Source organism: Alligator mississippiensis, chromosome 8 (assembly GCF_030867095.1).
Source record: "Alligator mississippiensis isolate rAllMis1 chromosome 8, rAllMis1, whole genome shotgun sequence".
Taxonomy (NCBI): Eukaryota; Metazoa; Chordata; order Crocodylia; family Alligatoridae; genus Alligator; species Alligator mississippiensis.
Window position 1 is genome coordinate 21,528,700 of NC_081831.1, and position 19,423 is coordinate 21,548,122.

The 19,423-nt window shown below is 41.0% G+C and overlaps 1 protein-coding gene across 7 annotated transcripts in view; it reads left to right on the plus strand.

Annotated features, from left to right (window-relative positions):
• MYH10 (myosin heavy chain 10) overlaps nt 1-19,423 on the plus strand; it is a 144,219-nt gene that overhangs the window by 52,052 nt on the left and 72,744 nt on the right. For 5 of the 7 annotated variants that reach the window (XM_014596011.3, XM_059732206.1, XM_019485704.2 and 2 more), the window contains 5 exons: nt 244-271; nt 9,883-9,985; nt 14,753-14,782; nt 15,997-16,014; nt 18,385-18,477. In XM_014596011.3, the coding sequence (XP_014451497.1) occupies nt 244-271; nt 9,883-9,985; nt 14,753-14,782; nt 15,997-16,014; nt 18,385-18,477 (272 nt within the window). The remainder of the gene's footprint in view (nt 1-243; nt 272-9,882; nt 9,986-14,752; nt 14,783-15,996; nt 16,015-18,384; nt 18,478-19,423) is intronic. The other 2 variants (XM_019485706.2, XM_019485708.2) reach the window with 2 other exon arrangements.

Below are 19,423 nucleotides of genomic sequence, written 5' to 3' on the forward strand. Positions count from 1 at the left end.
GTTTTAATAAGGGTAAAATGCTTTCATTTTCCTCTGTGCATTCTCCTTTTTGCTGAAAAGCAAAGACCCTTATTAAAATCAGGGAAAAGAAACATCGATGGTTTTAAAATTCAGGTCTTTTTTAAAAATACTTTGTAGAAATGTGATTCTTTCAAATCAAATGTCCTGTTAATGAAACTCTAGCTTGTAATTATAAGAATCTGATAACAAATGTTATAATTCTTATTCATTCTTATTTTGCAGACCGTGAGGACCAATCAATTCTTTGCACGTAAGTAAACAAGTGTAATTCTAAAGTTTTAGTTCAAGGATTGAGGTCTTTTGACATTTAACCCACTTGGTAAATGCCGAGATTGAATAACTGCAGAATAGAGAGAGAATATAGCCAGGTCTAATGGCATATGTAGGTGTCACATGCAAGTTATGCTGGTTTCTATAAGGTAGAGGTCTTCTGAACTCATAGTGGCTAGCTCAGGGGTGGGCAAAATGTGGCCCGTGGGCCAGATGCAGCCCACCAGGCCATTCTATCTGGCCCGTGGGGCCGCTAAAAAAATTATAAAATGAATATTAATCTGCCCCAGCTGCCTTTCATGCGGCCCTTGATGGCTTGCCAAAACTCAGTAAGTGGCCCTTCGCCTGAAATAATTTCCTGCCCCTGGGCTAGCTAGTTGAACATGAACTCTTAGTGTAAAGCTGTAACCAAGGTCCCTGACAGATGTTCATTTAAAGGCTCAATGGGATCGGATGCATGATCCCAGCAATCATGTCTCCTACCATGCTACATGTGCATAGCAAGAGACACAATTGCAAGATTAGGGATCAGATCCCAGTTGCACCAACAGTGCCAGTGCAGGGGGAGCTCAGGATCTGCACCAGCAATAACAGGCAGTTAGCTGACTGCTACTCCCAGCCTCTGCAGTCCAGCAGAGTCGGGCTTCAATGCAACCCTGAGGCTGAGAGCCCTGATCAGCTTTAATTTCTGCAGAATCAAAATTTGAGGGTGGTTAGGGGCAGGAGGGAAATGTCAACATTTTGCTAAAATGTTTTGGTCTGAAACACTGAAATAAATGTTTTTGTTTTTTGGAGGGTGCCATTATGGTGTTCTCTAAGCGTTCACGTGAAGATTAGATTTTTTTTTTTTTGATAGCGGCATCTATTGTGGCAGTGCAGGCCCTCTGTGTTCCCTCGTACTTGCATACAAAGATCATAAAGAAAAGAATGAATATGATACTCCCTCAGTTCCCTCATTCTGTCTGCTAAGCAAGATGAAACTTGGTTGGTGTCTGACTTTGTTACTGAGCTCTGATTTTAAAATTCTCAACTCTTCAAAAATTTCTGGAATTCATCTGACTTCTTGAAATTTCCATTCAGCAATATAAATGTCTTCAACCCATCTGGACTGAATACTGGCAATTAGCATTGCAGTATTCCTCTTGAAATTGTTGAGCCTCAAGCTATAAATGTCCTATAATGGATGAATTCATCCAGAGATGTCAGCAAGTGTTGCTTGTATTTTAGAATTGTCCCATATCCCGCGTACATACTTAATATTCCTCTTTCTTTTTGTAAAAACCTTTAAGCTCTTTTTTATCTGGGTGCAGTCTAATGAAAGTTTCTTTAGACCTTGACGAGATGGACATCAGATTCCCACTAGGGAAAAAAAAAACATCCTCAGCTCTGTCTAACTGACAGACCTGACTGGACCAGCTATCAAATCAGATATTGCTACTCTCAGTACTGAAGTCTGAGACAAGGGCTGGTCCAAACCAAAATAGTGACTCCTGATGGAGGTCAGTGCTTTTGCAAAAAGATATTCCATGTAAAGTCTCAGGAGATATACAGCACCGTATGGTAGCTGAGGGCTAGTGATTAGAAATAGTATACAGCAACGGGGAGGAAAACCTCTCTAACACTGGTCCTGAATATGCATCATGCTACTTGATTGCCTTCAGTAAGCAACATTCTTCTGCCTGAGCTGGGACAATCATTGGCTTAACACAGACCCAGGGACAGAGACTACCATATTCCCTATTGCTGCTGTTAAAGACAGTCTCTCTCAACATATGTCCTAGTGGCAGTGAATAAGAGCATAAAAAGTGCCATATCGGTGGTCCATCTAGCCCAGTAATCCTGTCTCTGACAGTGGCATTAGCAGGTGCTTTGGAGGTAGAATATATGAACAGAGCCTGTCTAGCATAATCCATTCTCTGTTGCACCGTCTCTGGCATCCACTGTCGTTGGCTTAAGGATGCCAGAAAATACAGTGACTGTTCTGTTTAATAGCTATTAATGGATCTATCACACCTAAGGGATTCCAGGTGACCAATCCACTCAATTCAATGTAATACACAGCCTGTTGTGACAAGCTGTGTTTCACTGTCTAGGAAATTGAGGAGCCACCTTTATCAGTATTCTGTACAGTAAATAGAAAGAAATCGGTGCCACACTTGCAGAACTAACATACAGAATACAGAACCACCCAGACATAAGTTGTTTACCAAGAGATCTCTGCATCCAGCCATGAAGCCTATTGCAAACACCTCCACTCCTTAAAGAAGATGGAGGCAAAACTTTCCAAACTTGCATACTCCAACAACAACTCTTACAATCCGTGATTGTGTCAGCAACCAGTGTATTCAGCCACATCCTCCAGCCCTTGGATAGGATATTCATCTGTTGGCATCTGATCAGAGAAAATATTTGAGCAAATTTTAGTGTAGATCAAGGGTTGGCAACCTATGGCCTGCAGAGCCTTTGCATCTGGCCTGTGGGCACCTAGTGCTCCATCAGAGGGGTGATTTGTCTCTGACACCCAACTGTAGCATGGTGTAGAGAGAAGTGGCAAAGATGGCTAGGCACTAGTGCCTATCCTGCTAAGACCTAAACTATGTCATTCTGGCCAACATGCTGGAAAATGTTGCCAACCCCTAATGTAGACTAATTGCAGACACTATAGATGTAGTCACCTCCATGCCACCAGATTTCATTGTAGGAATGCTCTGAGATCCACTGTCTATATAGGTAGGCTCTGTTAGAGCTGTATCTACTCTGATCCCACTGACCGGGATGCAGATCTTGCAGATCTGGAACAGGGATTCCTGTACTTGCAGTGCATCCTCAAATCATTGACTTGGATCAACAAAGCCAGACTCGGACCCTGCTCTGGCATACCAACCCTGTGACAAGGACAGCAGTCTCTCTTGTTGTCACCTAAAGCCCTCAACTTGAACACTTTGGGCACATTTTATGACTTCCAACCTCCCCTGGAAAATGATGACCTCAAGCCTGCCTTGTCTGATAGGTACTTTCCAACCTCAAATGACATCTCTAGTAACAAACTACCTAACTCCTGTTCTCTTCAAGCCATGAGGCCTTGCTACAGAACCTTGCTTATGCCTCTCTGAACAAGTTGATCTATAAGGTACCACCTTGCCCTACCTTCTGCCTAACTTCAGATTAACACAGCCAACTTCCTTGCTCAGTTAGCTTTGTGAGATCTTTCTGTAGCTCCTCTCCATCAGCTTGGTATTTGACTACTTGGTATAATTTAGTAACAGCTGAAAACCTGCAGTTTTCTTTGTGCACTTGCATTTCCAGGTCAATGATGAAAATGTAGAACAAAACCAGGCCCAGCACAATCCCTTTAGGATTCTATTATTGATCTTTCTCCATCCTGAAAAGTGACCATTTAGCCCTGCCCTTTTGTTTCCTATCTTCTAACCAGCTTTTAATTCATGGGAAGACTTCCTCTCTAATCATGTGGTAACTCCAGTTTTGTTTTGTTTTGTTTTGTTTTTAAGTATTTGGTGAAAATCCAAATATAGTGTCAGCTACATCCCTGTTATCCACATGCTTGTTAACACCTTTTAAAGAACTTGAGCAGACTGAGGCAGGTTTTCCCTTTATAAAAGTCTCGCTGACTCTTCCCTAGCATATCATATGTCTATGTGACTATTGATTTTTATTCTTTATTATAGATTCTACCAACTTGTCATGTATAAAAGTGATACTCACTAGTGTCTAGTTCCAGGATCATCTCATGGATAGTTCTAGGATTACCCTTTTTGAAGATGGGTGTTATGTTAGCAAGCTGCCAGCCCCTGGCACAGAGACTATTTGTAACAGTGGTTACATATATTATTGCAAACAGTTCAGTAATTTTACATTTGAATTCCTTCAGGACTCTCAAGTGAATGCCATCCTGTCCTAGAGACTTATCAGCATTTGACTTTATTGATTTGTTCTAAAACTTTTTATTATCATTTTAGTGTGATCCAACTCTTCAGATATATCTTCTAGTTAGGACTTTTTGATGCAAACAAACAAACAAAAAAAACCTGACGCAGAGAATTAATTTAGGTTCTCTGGTATGGCCTTATCCCTGAGTGTACCTTTCACACCTTGATCATCCAGTGATCCTGCTGATTCATAACTTTTGCAAGATGCTCCTTCATTCTTCTTCTGACTTGCCTTGTTTTTCTTTTATTTTAACCTGTCAGTTTATGAGCTTTTGCTTTTTTGCTTTGGATAACCTCAACTCTATTACACCATTCAGGGGTGTTATTGAACCACTATGTACCCTTTCCTATTTTCAATATACACTTTTTGTGGGCTTCTAATATGGTAATTTATACACATCCAAGCTGCTTGCAGGTCTTTTACATGTTTGACTGCTCCTTTTAATTTCTTTTCTAACCTCCTGACTTTTGTGTAAATTCCCTTCCTGAAGCTGTATATTGGGATGGTGGATATTTTTGGCTTAGTCCCTCCCACTAGGATGTTGAATTTAATTAATTCTTTTAGTCATTGTTACAGTATGGCTTGAAACAGGGTTGGATTTAGAATTGCTTCTCCTCCAGTACATTCCAAGATGAATTATTCTACTAAGCAGTAATTTATTACATTCAGAAATTTAATCTTTCGATTTCACTCTGATTAGTTGTTCTTATGTGAAAATAGTTGACAGTAATTCTTATTTTATCTGTCCCACTTTGGCAGCTTCTCTGTTAGCATTTCATAATGACTTTCACCTTTCTGATTGAGTGGTTGGTAGTACAATCCTAGTACTATGTTACTTTTATTCAAGTATGGAATTTCTACCCATTGTGCTTCTGTGGTAGTTTTTTTTCATTTTGGATAAGACTTTTTTTTTTTTTTATGCAGTCACTGTCTATACTTTCCTTAATATACAGTGCCACTCCCCCACCTGCTTATCCTACTCTTTTATTCTTATATAATTTATAACTTAGTATAACAATAGCCCATTGATTTATCTTCCTTCCACCACACATCTGGTATGCCTATTATGTCAGTCACCACTTAATGCCAGGCCTTCTAATTCATCCTTCCTTTTTCTTGCTTCAGGCTTCTAACACTTGTGTAGAAACGTGCATAAATTTTGTCCTTGCCCAGTTTCCTGTTATTGTGTGTACGACTTGATTTGGACTTATCTGCAACTGTTGCACTTCCTACTCCCCTCTATCCTTTTCAAGAGGTCCCACATCTAGGGTTGCTTCAATCTGAACCATATGTTCTTCTGCACCAGTTGACCTTTCTGCCACTGCAGCCTAGCCAGTCATTTCCCAGTCTGTAATAATTGCGTGCACAAATACAGGCTGGGGAATGAGTAGCTAGGCTGCAATACTGCAGAGAAGAACCTGAAGGTTACAGTGGACCAGAAGCTGAACATGAGCCAACTCTGCTCCTGTTGCCAAAAAAAAAAGTAATGGTCATAAACACCTCTTTTAATGATCTGCATATTTCCTTTCCATACCTTTTAATGCAGTGTTTCTGCGCAAGTACATGATGACCAGCTTCCAGGGGGACAGCAACAGAACCCCGAGCCCACATCAGCCAGCCCACATCCTCCCCTTACCTCCCATGGTCTCTGTTCAGCTCTGCTCCATGCCACAATTGGGGAGTGGGGAAAAAGGAGGCGGGCATGTGCATCGCCTGCCAATTTGGAAAAGGTGGTCGCCCTAAGACACTCATGTAATCAGACTAGCCACTCCAAATTTTGACTTGCTATACCTGACAGCGGTAGGTTCTTTTGGCTGAGACTTCACTGGGGATCTGGAGGAGAATATAAGAGAGCAGCCCTCCTCGCAGAGCCTAGATGGCTGGAGCAGCTGGAGGGGAATAGTGGCCAGTGGCCCCACTCAGGTTGCAAACTGCAGTCTACCATTAGCAAGAAGTTGCCCAGCTTAATTTAGACTAATCTTTTTAGCATTGGATGTACATGTGCTATGTATATACTAGTGCGTGGCAAATTGGCCTGTCCCTTTCTTGGATCTCCTTTATAATTATTCTGCCACAAACTCAGTACATGGGTCTTACCATCATGAAAACAAAAAATGTATCTTTCAAAGAAATGTCTTGTAATACTACTGTACAAATAGTGCCATTTTTTTAATGATTAAAATCTGTATTTTAGATCTAGTTTGTACCTTAAAGCATCAGACTAGGCATCTTGAGTTGAGCAGAGAAATCAGTTACTGGGGTTATCAAGTAATTATAACCAGCTAGCATTTACTGACCAAGTTTGAGCAAAGGAAATCTAAGTAACTTCTGGTCATAAAACTTTTTTTTTTTTTTTTATATGAGACAATGGGTTAAATAAGGTTTATTAAACCTTAAGACATTTACCCAAGTAAATTCTGTGCATTATTTTTTGTGTAATCAGAAAATCATCTAAATATTGTCCTTGCTAGGATGGCACCATTATTTTGAATAAGTTGACTTGTTATATTTCCTAATGATTAATGTACACATTCCAGTTTAGCTTAACATGTGGATGAGATCAAAGATCCATTGTTGGATGAAATCATCCAAGATGGTTACATTACCTAGCAGTCATTTAGAGCTGATAATCAGAGTTGTGCTCTTTGGATTTCATTTCATAAAGTCGTTGGAAGTAGGAGGTGAAGGGTCCAGTTTCTAATGCAACTAAGATTTAAACACAACAGGTACTTTTGAAGTCCATGGTCAAGCTGTCACTGACATTAGCAGAAACATAACTTCACTCAAGGCTTTTAGAATTACAATTCATGCAGCACACTAATTGAGATGTACTTAAAATAATCTGATTTCAGGAAATTAATCCTTAGCTTCAGGCCACAGTTTTCACCTCTTAAATGCTATGTGCTGTTTCCTAAATGCTGTTAAAGCTCTTAAATGCTGTTTTACTTTTTATGGGCAGTTTGAGAGTGTTACAGATTGTCAATTATTTTTATAATTGGTGTGTTTTGCACTCCTGGAAAAAGAGCTGAAGTATGCAGATCTCCTCATTCCTACAAATGAAAAAGATTTAATATTCTAAATATTCTTAATTCCTTTTTAGACTGCACAACAAACAAACTCCTCCCTATCTCACAGGAAATATTTGGCATGTTTGCAAGCACTTGGGAGAAAAGAATAAAGTTGATAAATTACGAACATTGCTTCTGAAAGAGAAGTTGTGCAAGGACATTCTCTGTAGATGTATACCATGTGATATAACACTTCTGGCAAAGGGAGTGCATCCATAAACTTAAGTGTTTTTACCCTTGGGTTCTGGATGAGTGGTAGAGATGTCATCATAACAGATTCCATAATATTTTTTTTATTAGTGGGCTATTCTGAAATTGTGTAGAATCTTTTTTTTTTTTTTAAGTGACCTCTGGACTGTAATTACTGCATTTTCTTTTTAAGCTTACTAGATCCACCACAGTGGCTTTTTTTTTGCCTTAATTTAGCTAGGTCTTACTTAAAGTGATCTTGGTCACTGTTATTCAGTAACTAAAATCCTCACTGACTACTGGTCACTCTGCTCGAGTTTAATAGAATTCTAAAGGTGGAAAGGATCTTGAGTCATTTAGGCCAATCCCTCATACAGAAGCAGTACCTAAGTACCTAAGTGGATAGCAAAAACATTCTAATATTGATTTCTGGGTGTACATGTTCTGCTTTTTATAAATCTTTCTGTTCCTCTAGGAACAGGTTAGACTGTGGTGCTGCTCTTTTGTGATGGATCTATGCCAGCTTAGGGATGGGGAGATGGTTTATGTGCCAAGGACAGACCCCAGATGTCTTCACACTTGCCTTTGGCATTTTGCATATCGTGACTGCACATCATGAACCATCTCAACCTTTTTTAGATTTACCTTCTTTCTCTCCTGAAAGAGGTTAAGTGTAGGCAGTTAGAATTTACATCAAGAACTAACTTTCAAAGATCCCTGCTATCTTTAAAGAGTCTCTAGATTGCTTATTTGCTGACAAGACTGCTACATTACTACTAACAGGCAAACCCAATTATGGAGCATTTTTTCTGTTAAAGAGAAAATGTTTTTCATATCCACCTTTTATAGAGTACTTCATACCAAGACAATAACCAACTTGTTAAATAAACTCTTTGTATTTCCAAAACGTTTTCGTAGTGGCAGCATAGACTTTTTTTCACTATCTGGCCTGGACCTTGAATAGAAAGAGCTGTGTTTCAGATTCTTAGATTTGTTTTAAATTCCCCTCCTCCCCTGCCACAAATCACTGACAACTTCCCTCCTGTCCATTGTACTCTCTGTTGGAGGTGGATGGGGGAGAACACAGCACCATAAGATACTGGGGAAATGACACCCCTTGTAGTGCCGTGATGTATGAGAGAGAGAGAGATCTGTACACCGTAGAGCTAAAAGGGATGTCATTTCCCCAGGACCAGATAGGTATAGATAGATAGCTGTCCAAACAAGATACTGTTTTCATCCAGGAACATTTCTGTAGTCCTATCCCTATTTTTCTTGTGCTGTAGGGGACATGAACATCTGTCTGCTCCCCTTTTGCAGTGGTACAAATGTCTGTCCATGGCGCAGGTCCTGTCAGTTTTCAGGCTGCAATTGGAGGCAAAAGGTGCTCTGAGAAATGAGGTAAAGAGCCTTAATGAGGCATGAGAAGTTTAAGATCAAGGTGTTCCTGTAGTCTATGGCTTTCCAACTTCTAGATGGCTGAGGGTGGCAGTGCCCTCAGCTATAGGTTGTTTGGGCCCCACACCCCTGCAGCACCTGTATTGTGGGCCACATGCTACATTGCAAGCATTGCCCACTCCTGCACTCTGGGTGTCTGTGCCCCCCTACTGTACTACCCCAGTGTGCCTGCAATCCATACACCACACCACGTGGGCTCTTTTTGCCAAATTGTGCAATGGGTGCTGTGCTGTACTGTGTGGTGCACTGCATGGAGTTCCTTGGTATGTCCTCTCTTCCTCCCCCCCCCCCCCCAATACATCCCCCCATCCCCCTCGAGACGCCTGGCCACAGGTTCCCTCAGCTAGAGAAAGGCAAAAGCCAGAGGACGAGGGGTAGTGTCTGCCAGGGTGATATGGGGAGTGGCATCCAAGCCAGAAGCCTAGGGTCACTTGCATCCATGGGCTACCAGTTGTACAGTCCTGCTGTAGTCAGTGAATATTTTTTTTTATTATAAATTTGAGTGAGTGCATACTCAAGGTAAGTGCATGGCTCTTTTTAATCCCTAAACCAGTGGTACTCAAGTCTTCTTAAACTCAAGGCAACCCTCCATAACTTTTCTGAATTTAGTGGCACTCCATTTCAAAAAATTATTTATTACAATACATAAAAAATATGACTGAAAACATATTTTTAAACAAGACGACAGCAACTTAGAATGCTTTTGATGCTATATATTCATATTTGAAATCTCTTTACCTTGTGAACTACGTACAAGTGTTTGCACACCTAACTGATAATGCTGTGTGGCACCCATGGTATCCTTAAAGGATCTTGTCACTCCAGGATGCCACAGCACCCCAACTGAGAGTCCCTGTCCTAGGATATGCATTTAAATGACTGACTGTTCTTGTCAGCTGAAACTGAAGTTGTGAATGTTTTCTTGCAGAGGTGAATCAGGTGCTGGGAAGACAGAAAATACCAAGAAAGTTATTCAGTACCTTGCTCACGTTGCTTCCTCCCATAAAGGAAGAAAGGACCATAATATTCCTGTAAGTTTGTGTTTGTGTTCATGGTCCTGGTGGTGTTTGTTTCTAAATCTCTTTTTAATCCTACCTTCTTTATTGCAAAAGTATTATTTGCCAGTCTTCTAAAATGCTAAACTGATAATTAATTAATATTAGCTTATCATTTAACTAGCTGTAGTTTATCAAAATAACAATAGCACATGTTTGTTTTTATTCTTTTAAAAACTACGACAAATAATGTGGAAACGAAAGTGTGATGTTGTAGGATTAAAAACAGATGTCTGCCAACTTTGATGTAAAAAAATTAAAACTAACAAAAGAAAATAAGCAGTTACATATCATTTTGTTAACCTGTTTTGATACTTTAGATAAATTTTGTGGGGGGGAAAAAACAGTCCTACAACTGATAGTTGGTGTAAGCATTCTTTTAGTCTTAATCAAAGTGACAGGTAACTTGGTACAGTTTTTCTGCAGCTACAATGTAAAGAACGCCATGCTTCTGCAATAGCCAGTATCCCATTGTTAGTAGAGCTTGTTTTTCACTGCATCTCCCCATGATTAATGTTTTTCTCTTTTTGATAAGATATGGACTTGGAAAAACTTTTTTAATTTGCTTTTTATTGGTTACTAATTTACTGCTTTATAACTTGACTTCTACAGCTTTTTTTCAAATTTACTGCTGCACTTCTGAATCCAGATTTTGCTAGTCTTAAGGGTTGGACTGTTTAAAAGTGTATGTGTGGGTTTCAACTGAGAGTAATTAGTAGACCGGTTAGAGCACTTTGGCCTAAAATCATTATTCAGTTTTATCCAATTAAGTAGTCTGCTGAAAGCAGTGTGAAACAGCAGAGCTGCGCAAGGATTTCCTTGCTGCTGCCAGCTCCGCGCTTCCCTAGTGACACATCCTCTATGCATGGAAGAAGCAGTGCAGGGTTGTGCCACTCGCTGCAGTGCTGCGTGTGGAGGACGTGTCACCAGGGCAGGGAGGACCCATGCCCCCCAGATCTGTGTGCGGGGCCAGTGTGGGTGTGCGCTGCAGGCTCCGGCTACTGCCCTGCTGCCCTCCCCTGGAGAGCAGCCCCTAGGGTCTCTACAGCCCAGCAGGAACAACTCAGTGCTGCAGGGCAGAGCTCAGCTGTGCAGGAAAGCTGCTCACCACTGCAAGCTTTGAGCTGTCCTGGCAACATATCTTCCACGCATGGGGCTGCTGTGAGTGGCACAACCCCTTTCTACTTCCACTGCCCTCATGCACTGAGGACATATCGCCAGGGCAGCACAGAGCTTGCAGCAGCAAGATCCCTGCAAGGCTCTGCTGTTCCCTGCAGCGCTGGGTCACACGCTGGGCTGCGGAGGCCCCAGGGGAGGACAGCGGGGTGGGATTCTGAGCCCGTGGCGGGGTGCAGGTCCCCCTCTGCCCCCCAGGAGTGTGTGCAGCAGTGGGGAGCCAGCTCCACCACCTTAATTTGCCTGTCTTTTTTTGTTCTTATGGAGTTTGAGAGGTGTTTAATTACATGATTCATCCTAATTATTTTATTGGACTCCTGCCTCATGCACTATACAGGCTAGATGACACTCCCTGAATGAACACAATTCAGTATTTCTTTTATCCATTATTCAGTTTGCAAGAAATAAGGCATGGGTCACAACATTCAAAAATAAATTATTATTTTTTCTGTGGTGCCCCCCACTATATCAATGCTTATTAATTATATTTTCAGTTCTACTGTCAGGTGAGGGGCAGTATAAAGGGCATGGAGAAGTTGGGGGAGGGGGTGTCCAGAGGTGGGTGACAAAAATGATTAAGAGCTTGTAAGGCAAGCCATATGCAGAAAGGCTGAAAGCAATGGGCATGTTCAGCTCAAGGTAGTTATGAGGGGATGTGATGGAAGCCTTCAAGTATCAGAAGGGCTGCTATAAAGACAAGGAGAATACCTTTTTTGCATTGCTGCAGGGAGCAGGATACATCAGGGGCAGGCAATTATTTGGGGTGGAGGGTTGCTTACCGAGTTTTGGCAAGCTGTCAAGGGCCTCATTGGTAGCCCCACCCCTTGACAGATACCCCACCCCTGGTTGCCATCTTGTGACTGGAAGTCCCACCCCCTAACCTTTGCCACCAGAAGTCCCTCCCCTTGCCCCTGGAAGTACTCCTTTCAGCAAGAGGTTTTGCCATATTGGAACCAGAAAAGTACTGAATTATATTCTAAAAAGCGAACATCTATAACATTCATTAATTTGGCTTAAAAAAATATTTTGTCCTGATTTACATGCGTTTGTGTAGTGCGCATACAGGTGATTGCACAATAGCTTAAAATGAAGTCTTACATTTGTATATTGTGGGCGGTGGAGTATAGGTTTGTGGGGGGGCAGTGGGTATGGGGAGTGAGACGGCATGTAGCGTGTGTGTGTGTGTGTGTGTGTGTTCATAGGCAAGTGTGTGCGCGCGCGCACACACACACTGCCCCATGTTCCCCGGTCCAGTCCGGTGATGCGGCCATTAGATAGAAGGGCTGAATGAAATAGCCTGGCAGGCTGGAGCCAGCCCGCAGGCCATGTTTCACCCGCCCCTAGGATACATGCTAGTGGTCTGAAGTTACAGCAAAGTAAGGTTATAACATACTCCCCATAAGCCGTTTTTTAGTTTGGAGACTATGCTGTTAGATGGCACGTGTGTTGTGATCTAATCACGGTGTATGTACGGGGGGGGCTGTAACAAGGTTGAGCAGGGGGCCTCAAGGGGGAGGGAGTTTCAGAGCTGAGGAGTGACTACTAGGAATGACCTCCCACACGTTTTTGCTAAACAAACTTTTAGTTAAATTTAACTTCGGCTATTATTAAAAAATAAATTGCTGCATACGAATTTGCAGCTAAATCACTAGAACTGTTTTGCTTTAAAAATGGAGGGAGGGGAAATCTAATGCAAAGAAATAAAATATATTCCTATTTCAGTATAAGGTTTAGTGTAAGCTAGAGCAGGGGTGCTCAACCTCCAGCCCATGAGACAAATGTAGCCTGTGGAGCCATCACATTTGGCTCACAGGGGGAAGGGCTCCCCCACAAGTTACGAATTTTGGTGGGGAGCAGTGCTGTTAATATGGCCACCCCAAGCCCCTGGGCCAGGCTGCAAGCCCTCCTCCTGCAGGGCCAGTCCCTTGTCACCCCCCCGCCATTTCTTGATTGGGCCCTGCCCATGCCCGCTGTCTCCTCAGGGCTGGGCCATGCCCCCTTCCCTCTCTGTGGGGCCAGGTTAGAGTCTGACTTCCCTCTCTGCAGGCTTGTCTTGGGACCTGGGCACACCTTCCTTCCCCTCCCTCCCCCCCGCCCCTGCACATACATCCTCTTCCCTCTCCACAGGACTGGGGCAAGCTCCTGTCCCCTGCGCTTCTTTGGGGCTGACCTGCCCCACCTCCCCCCATGTAGGCAGGTGGTCCCTGGTGTGCCCACCCAGGCATCAGATCAGGAACACCGGTTGGATCTGGACTGCAGACAAACTAGACACTGCCAATCCAGCCCCCCAGGAAGAAAAGTTGAGCACCACTGGGCTAGAGCATGCTGCAGCTATTGCATTGGATACACATTAGTGGGACTTGCTGATGACTAAGTCTGAACCTCAAGTTGAATCAGCAGACATGGTCTGCTCTCTTGATTTAAGAACATCTGTAAAAACCCATGTTTTTCTCTCTGTGAAATATGTTTTCCAAAGTGCTGAAAGTCTTATGCATGCATTTTGCTGATTTGAACTTTGTGAAAAGTTCTTTTGTGCTAGAGGGCAGTCTTATGAGATGAAAATGGTCCCTTTGGATCTCATGTCTTTTAGGGTCTGAACTTGCAGGCTCTTGTGTTGTCATAAATAAGGCTTTTATGAACAGGCCCTTGCACAGTACTAGAACTTGCTGGAAAAATGGGATTTATTTTTACCCGTAAAAACTTCAAGGCTGGGGGGGAAGGCTGATTTACATTTTCCAGCTCTAAAGCACTTTGGCCTGACATTCTCTCCCAGCATGCAAGATTTAAATGCCTTTCACCAGCGCCATTCCCTGGGGTCGTTGCATTATTGTTTAGAAAGGCCTGCTCTTTGGTTATAAAAAGAGAACCAGAGTATGCTGCGATGCCTAGTGCAAAATGTAAGTGTTCAAACCACCACAACCTTAGTATTTCTTAGGACAGGGTTATTCATTTTTTAGAATCAAGTGGCATGTAAGCTGTACAGAAGCACCTCTGGTGACCAAGCCTCCCCCCCCCCCCCATTGCTCCAGCTGCAACAAGCAGCCAGGATCTCTAGGCTCCCCAACCCTGGAATAGCCAGGGGAGCTGAGGGGGGCTGCATGGTGCAGTGGAAAGGGGCCTATGGTGCAGCAGTTGTGGGGAGAAGAGGATGTAATACTGTCCAGGTGCAGCCCATGAGGCATTTGGCCACTGGCTGTTTAAGACAAGGCCATGTCCAACTCCTAATTACTGTTGCTTGGAAGGTTTTACTAAAAAAAAAGTTACTTGCAGATCAACTAATTGAATGCTTGCCTCTGCTACACTATTGTATGACAAAAAAACAGAAGCTGTGATGCAATCCTGATCCCATACCTTCATCTAGTATTGCTACCTTGAAAAATCATAAATTCTCACATAAAATGAGGCAAAACAGCTCTTTCTAGCTACAGGAATTGATTGAAACCTTTTCCATGAACAGTGTGTTTGGTTGAACAAAAACCATGCTGGCTTTAAACAATATATGAGGTGTAACTTGCGGCTGGAAAACACTTGCTAACATATATGCATTTGTTTGTTTGCAATAAACAGCCAGAATCACCTAAACCCGTGAAACATCAGGCAAGTGTTGTTGTTGTTGTTTTTCTTTATGCTTCTAAGTTTATATGGCTTAAGTTTTATTTTTTTTCTGTCTACTGAATAATTAGATAAACTGTCAGTTTACAGACTACCACATTTTATACTAATTTTTAAAGTATGTATTGATGATAAAATTCTATAGATATTTAGTAATAACATTACTCGTATTAAAAAGTACTATTAGTGAAATGTATTGCTAGTTTGTACAAAATTACTAACTGGTAAACAAAAGTTATCAAGCGTGATTGTGATGCTCAAGAATAGAACTTGGCATCTCTCTTCAGAAGCATAAACTTCATCTTTACCACCAACTTTAAATAACCAGCTTGTGTGTGTACTTAGTGAGTGTACTGCTCAGATTTTAAAGCAAAGTGCCATGTCAGTATTAAGTGAGGTGCTGAAGAAATTATTCAAATTAAATTTATGACAGTTTTACCTGTGTTGATGATGAAGATCATTCTGGACCCAAAGCTTTTATGGCTTCTCAGGTAGTGCGTTGCTACAGCATTCTTCACAATGCTGAGTTGAGAACCAAAATTTTGTCTAAAATTTTAACATCCCAGTGGCTGTTCTGTCCAGCTTCCTGGATAAACATCTTCAGAAGGCTTAAACAACTCTAGTTTCTCAGGCTGGCTGAAGTTATGGAGACTATGCTCTCTGCTTTTCTAGAAAGGAGGATGGGAGGGGTGGAGACGTACTCAGTTCTTACCTTTCTCCTAAGGACATGGTAGTGCACTGTGGAGCTGTCAGTGGGCTTATCTTTTAGTATATTGTGATCCATTATTTTAAGAGGCAGAAATAAAATGTTATTGAGGATAGGAAGTTATGAGCAGGATAGTTTTATGCAGAAGGCATAGGTAAGTGCTGCAGCTTGCTATGTAAAATATACGCTCCAATCTCTGTTTTATTTAGGAAAATCTCATCTCTGTTTTGGTGACCAGAATAAAGCTTTCAAAAATGCCTTACTTCCCCTTTCAGAATTTAAGAATTGCTTGTGTCTTGTACTCAAGTATTTCTTTGCTGCAAAACCTAAAATTGATTCATGGTTACTGTGTATGTTAAGATTAAAAAATTGCCAAGTTGTATTAACATTGTAAATGCATCAGTAGAAACCTCTTGCGTCCTAATCCAGACGTGTTGATACTACATAATCATAATCATTAACATTTTTGTTTCAATGTCATTTTGAACTACAGAGTGGATCCCTGTTGTATGTGAGTAGCATATAGTTTCCCCTGTCTCTCAGCTGGATTTTACAATGAACCAAATCACTGGGTTGCTGGTTTTCTTAGAACAGAGACAATATCTCTTGTCATTGCTCTAACATTGCTGTATTGATCTGCATGAATTATTGCATGATTTCACTTCACAATATGTTTATGCTGCTTTTTCCAAGATCTATCTAACTGTAGAAGTAGGGGAACCAGGCCAAACTTACTTTTTTAACTCTAAAACCTCTTTGGAATGCTTCAGAATAGGATAATTATTTCAATCTGGTAGTTTTGATAACTTGGTCTCCAGTCTAAAATTACTAAATATGTATTTTTTTTATTTTTTTAGTAATTTAAAAATATTGGAGTAGAAGTCTGAGTTTTCTGACTCATTTCATTTTCTTTAATGTAATAGTGTGCACACAACTATTTAATAGATTATTAGACTGAGATTTTCTTGTTGTCCTCCCTCCTCACTTCCACTGCAAGTTTTTATGGGACAACAAATTACTTGAATTTTGCTCTTAAACTACAGCATTATCACTGGGTATACAAACACCTACTCATGATTTGCAAGATTACATCCAGAGACTGCAAATAGGAATTCATAGTAACAAAAATACTCTGACCTGTTGTTGTCTTTCTGAGTTCTTTGCAACAGAAGAATTAATTGATTTATGATTTTTCTGCACTCATAAAATGAGTGAAAGCTAAGTGCTGGCATTTTCCAGGGGTCATCTTGAGTTTAATGAGATTGAATGACTGCTTTAAGTTGCCCATAGTATGGGTCTAAGTACCTGTCTTTCCTGTGTCCACACAATATTATTTAGCCAATGCTTTTGTCTTGTTTTCTAGGCTGAGAACTAGAATTTGAAATATAGCTGAGCCTCAGTAAGCATTAACTTCTGTGACACCTATTACAGAAGGTGTTGGCTTACTTTATTTGATGAACGTGATGTAGTCTATTGTAAAATAAGTACAGAATTGTAACAGAATTCCTTTTTCTGGTTAGCACCTAATGGAGACTTGACAAGATGTGGGATGCAAGATGTTGTCCGTTACCTTGTGTAGATTCTAAATTCTGAACAAGCATTTAATTTTGTACAATTATGACAACTTTTCTCTGGGAAATAAATAAATAAATAAAATGGTATTCTATAACGTTAGTGCAGACCTAAGGCTTGTTTATTTAAAGCCCTTTCTATTAGTGTTTTAAACAGTCCTGTATAGGACCTGTGTAAAAGTTCAGTGATGTTATGAGACTACTTTTTGGTTTTAGAATAGGGATATTTTCATAGGAAATATATTTTGAAGTGGATCAGATTTGGAGTTAGTTTTAAACAAACCTGAAACTATATTGTGACTTAAAAATAAAGCATCTAACCTTGAACACTAATCAGTGAGTTATAGTAAATCATTGATGGTGTGCAGAGGATGACAGGCCTCCCTTTGTTACCTGTTCAGTCAAAGTTATTTGTCCATTTGGTGTAACTGGGAAATAATGATTGGAAAAAGCAGACTTTGGAACACCAAACTTTTAATTTTTGTAGTCACATTCCAGAGACACAATTCTACTTTCCTTGCCATCTTTTAGGGCAAGGAAGCAGTATCACATTTTCCTACATACTTACAAACCTACATGGGCTCATGAAAGCGGCACAGACCTTGGCACACTGGCCAGAACTTCGAATGCACAGACATTGTAGAAGTCCTTCTGCAGTTCTTGTAAGATGATTCTTCAAGTTGATTTTTGAACCCAGTCTTATGCTTCATGAAGCTTTAAAAAAAAAGTAATAAACAAATGAGCTTTATTATGTTGATTTGGCTTTGGGAATCTGAAGACATTAATACTGCATGGCAAAACTCAACTGCCCTTCTGCTGTTTTGGTACACTACAAGTGTGTTGTCTATACCTAGCTGCTGGACAGTACATGGTAAAACAGTTGTCCTGTGGGTACCTGGTTAGATATAGTTGATAAAAACTATTGAAGTTTCAGCATACTGGATAACCTCCCCTGATATCCAGAAATTAATTACTATGACATTTTCTGCAAAACTAGTGAATGGTGTTTACTTTGGATTCTGTGCCTACTTCATTAGCCCTAAACTAGAATTCACCTTTCTATGGTCAGTATATTAGCCCACTCATTTTCTGCCACTCTTATGTGCAGTAAACATAGCCTTCACCAATCCAGTGAAGAGTGTCAATGGATTTAGGAATGGGGAGGGAAAAAAAAATGATCTTCTTTTATGGTTTTTGTCATTGTTACTGCTGGGTTGAAATGTTCAGAAAGAAAGTGGACTCTGGGAAAACATTAATATACAAATTGTATTAATATCAGTTTGCTTTTCTGTTTGTGTGGTTCTTTTTAGGGGGAGCTGGAACGTCAGCTTCTGCAGGCAAACCCTATCCTGGAATCCTTTGGGAATGCTAAGACTGTAAAAAATGACAACTCTTCCCGTTTTGTAAGTTTTTATATTTTAAACACAATTTCACCACAATACATGTTTATTGTCTTTCCATTAAGAAGCATCTACCTTATTGGCATTAGAAACTTTCCTTCATTCTCTTCCTCCTTGGATTCAATTTAAAGTGGCATATTAAAACTTTCAAGTTTTAGACTGTATAGAATACTGATATATCAGGGCTACTTAAAGATAACCTGGGGCAGCATTTTCCAACCTTTTGGTTCCAGCAGCACACTTTTATTAGGTCTCTCCCATCCCATGCAGGGCACACCAGCTGAATGCAGAACAGGAGTCGGGGTGAGGGGGTGGCAAGCAGCTGGGCATAAGGGGGGCAGTGCTGCGGCTGAACACAGCACGTGGATGCACATCACTGGCTGGAGCCATGCCCCTCCATCTGTCTGTGTCCGCAGCAGGTAGGGGGCGTGGCTCCAGCCCAAAATTCCACGGCACACTGGTTGGGAAATGCTCTTAGAGTATAGACAGATGTAACAGTTGTACCAATATGAGCAAATGCAGATACAAGCAGTTATAATGGAACTTACTCTAGCAGTATACAACCATTCAAATCTAGCAAAATCACTGCAACTTTAATTTTGCTTCATTCAGGGTCAAAGATAGGGTAAATTACAAGCAGTTAAACGATTCATTTGTCCATACCCTTGGTGTGGTGTTAAGTGAACAGTTGCTTAAATAGCCAACCCCTATGCTCATCAGTACAAAATCTGACAGTTGTGCTCATAACACTAACCATTTTATATTAAACTTTCCCCTGAGAGTCTGTTTCACAATTTGGTTGTTGCACAATAGATCTGAACTCTGGTTTGTAACCAGAAAACCAATGATCATCTCACCTTCACCATGCATCACAGACCTTTTAATTTAGGTTGTGAGGAAAGGAGAGAGAGAACTCTTATTAACTTAACTCTTGTAACAACTAAGGTTA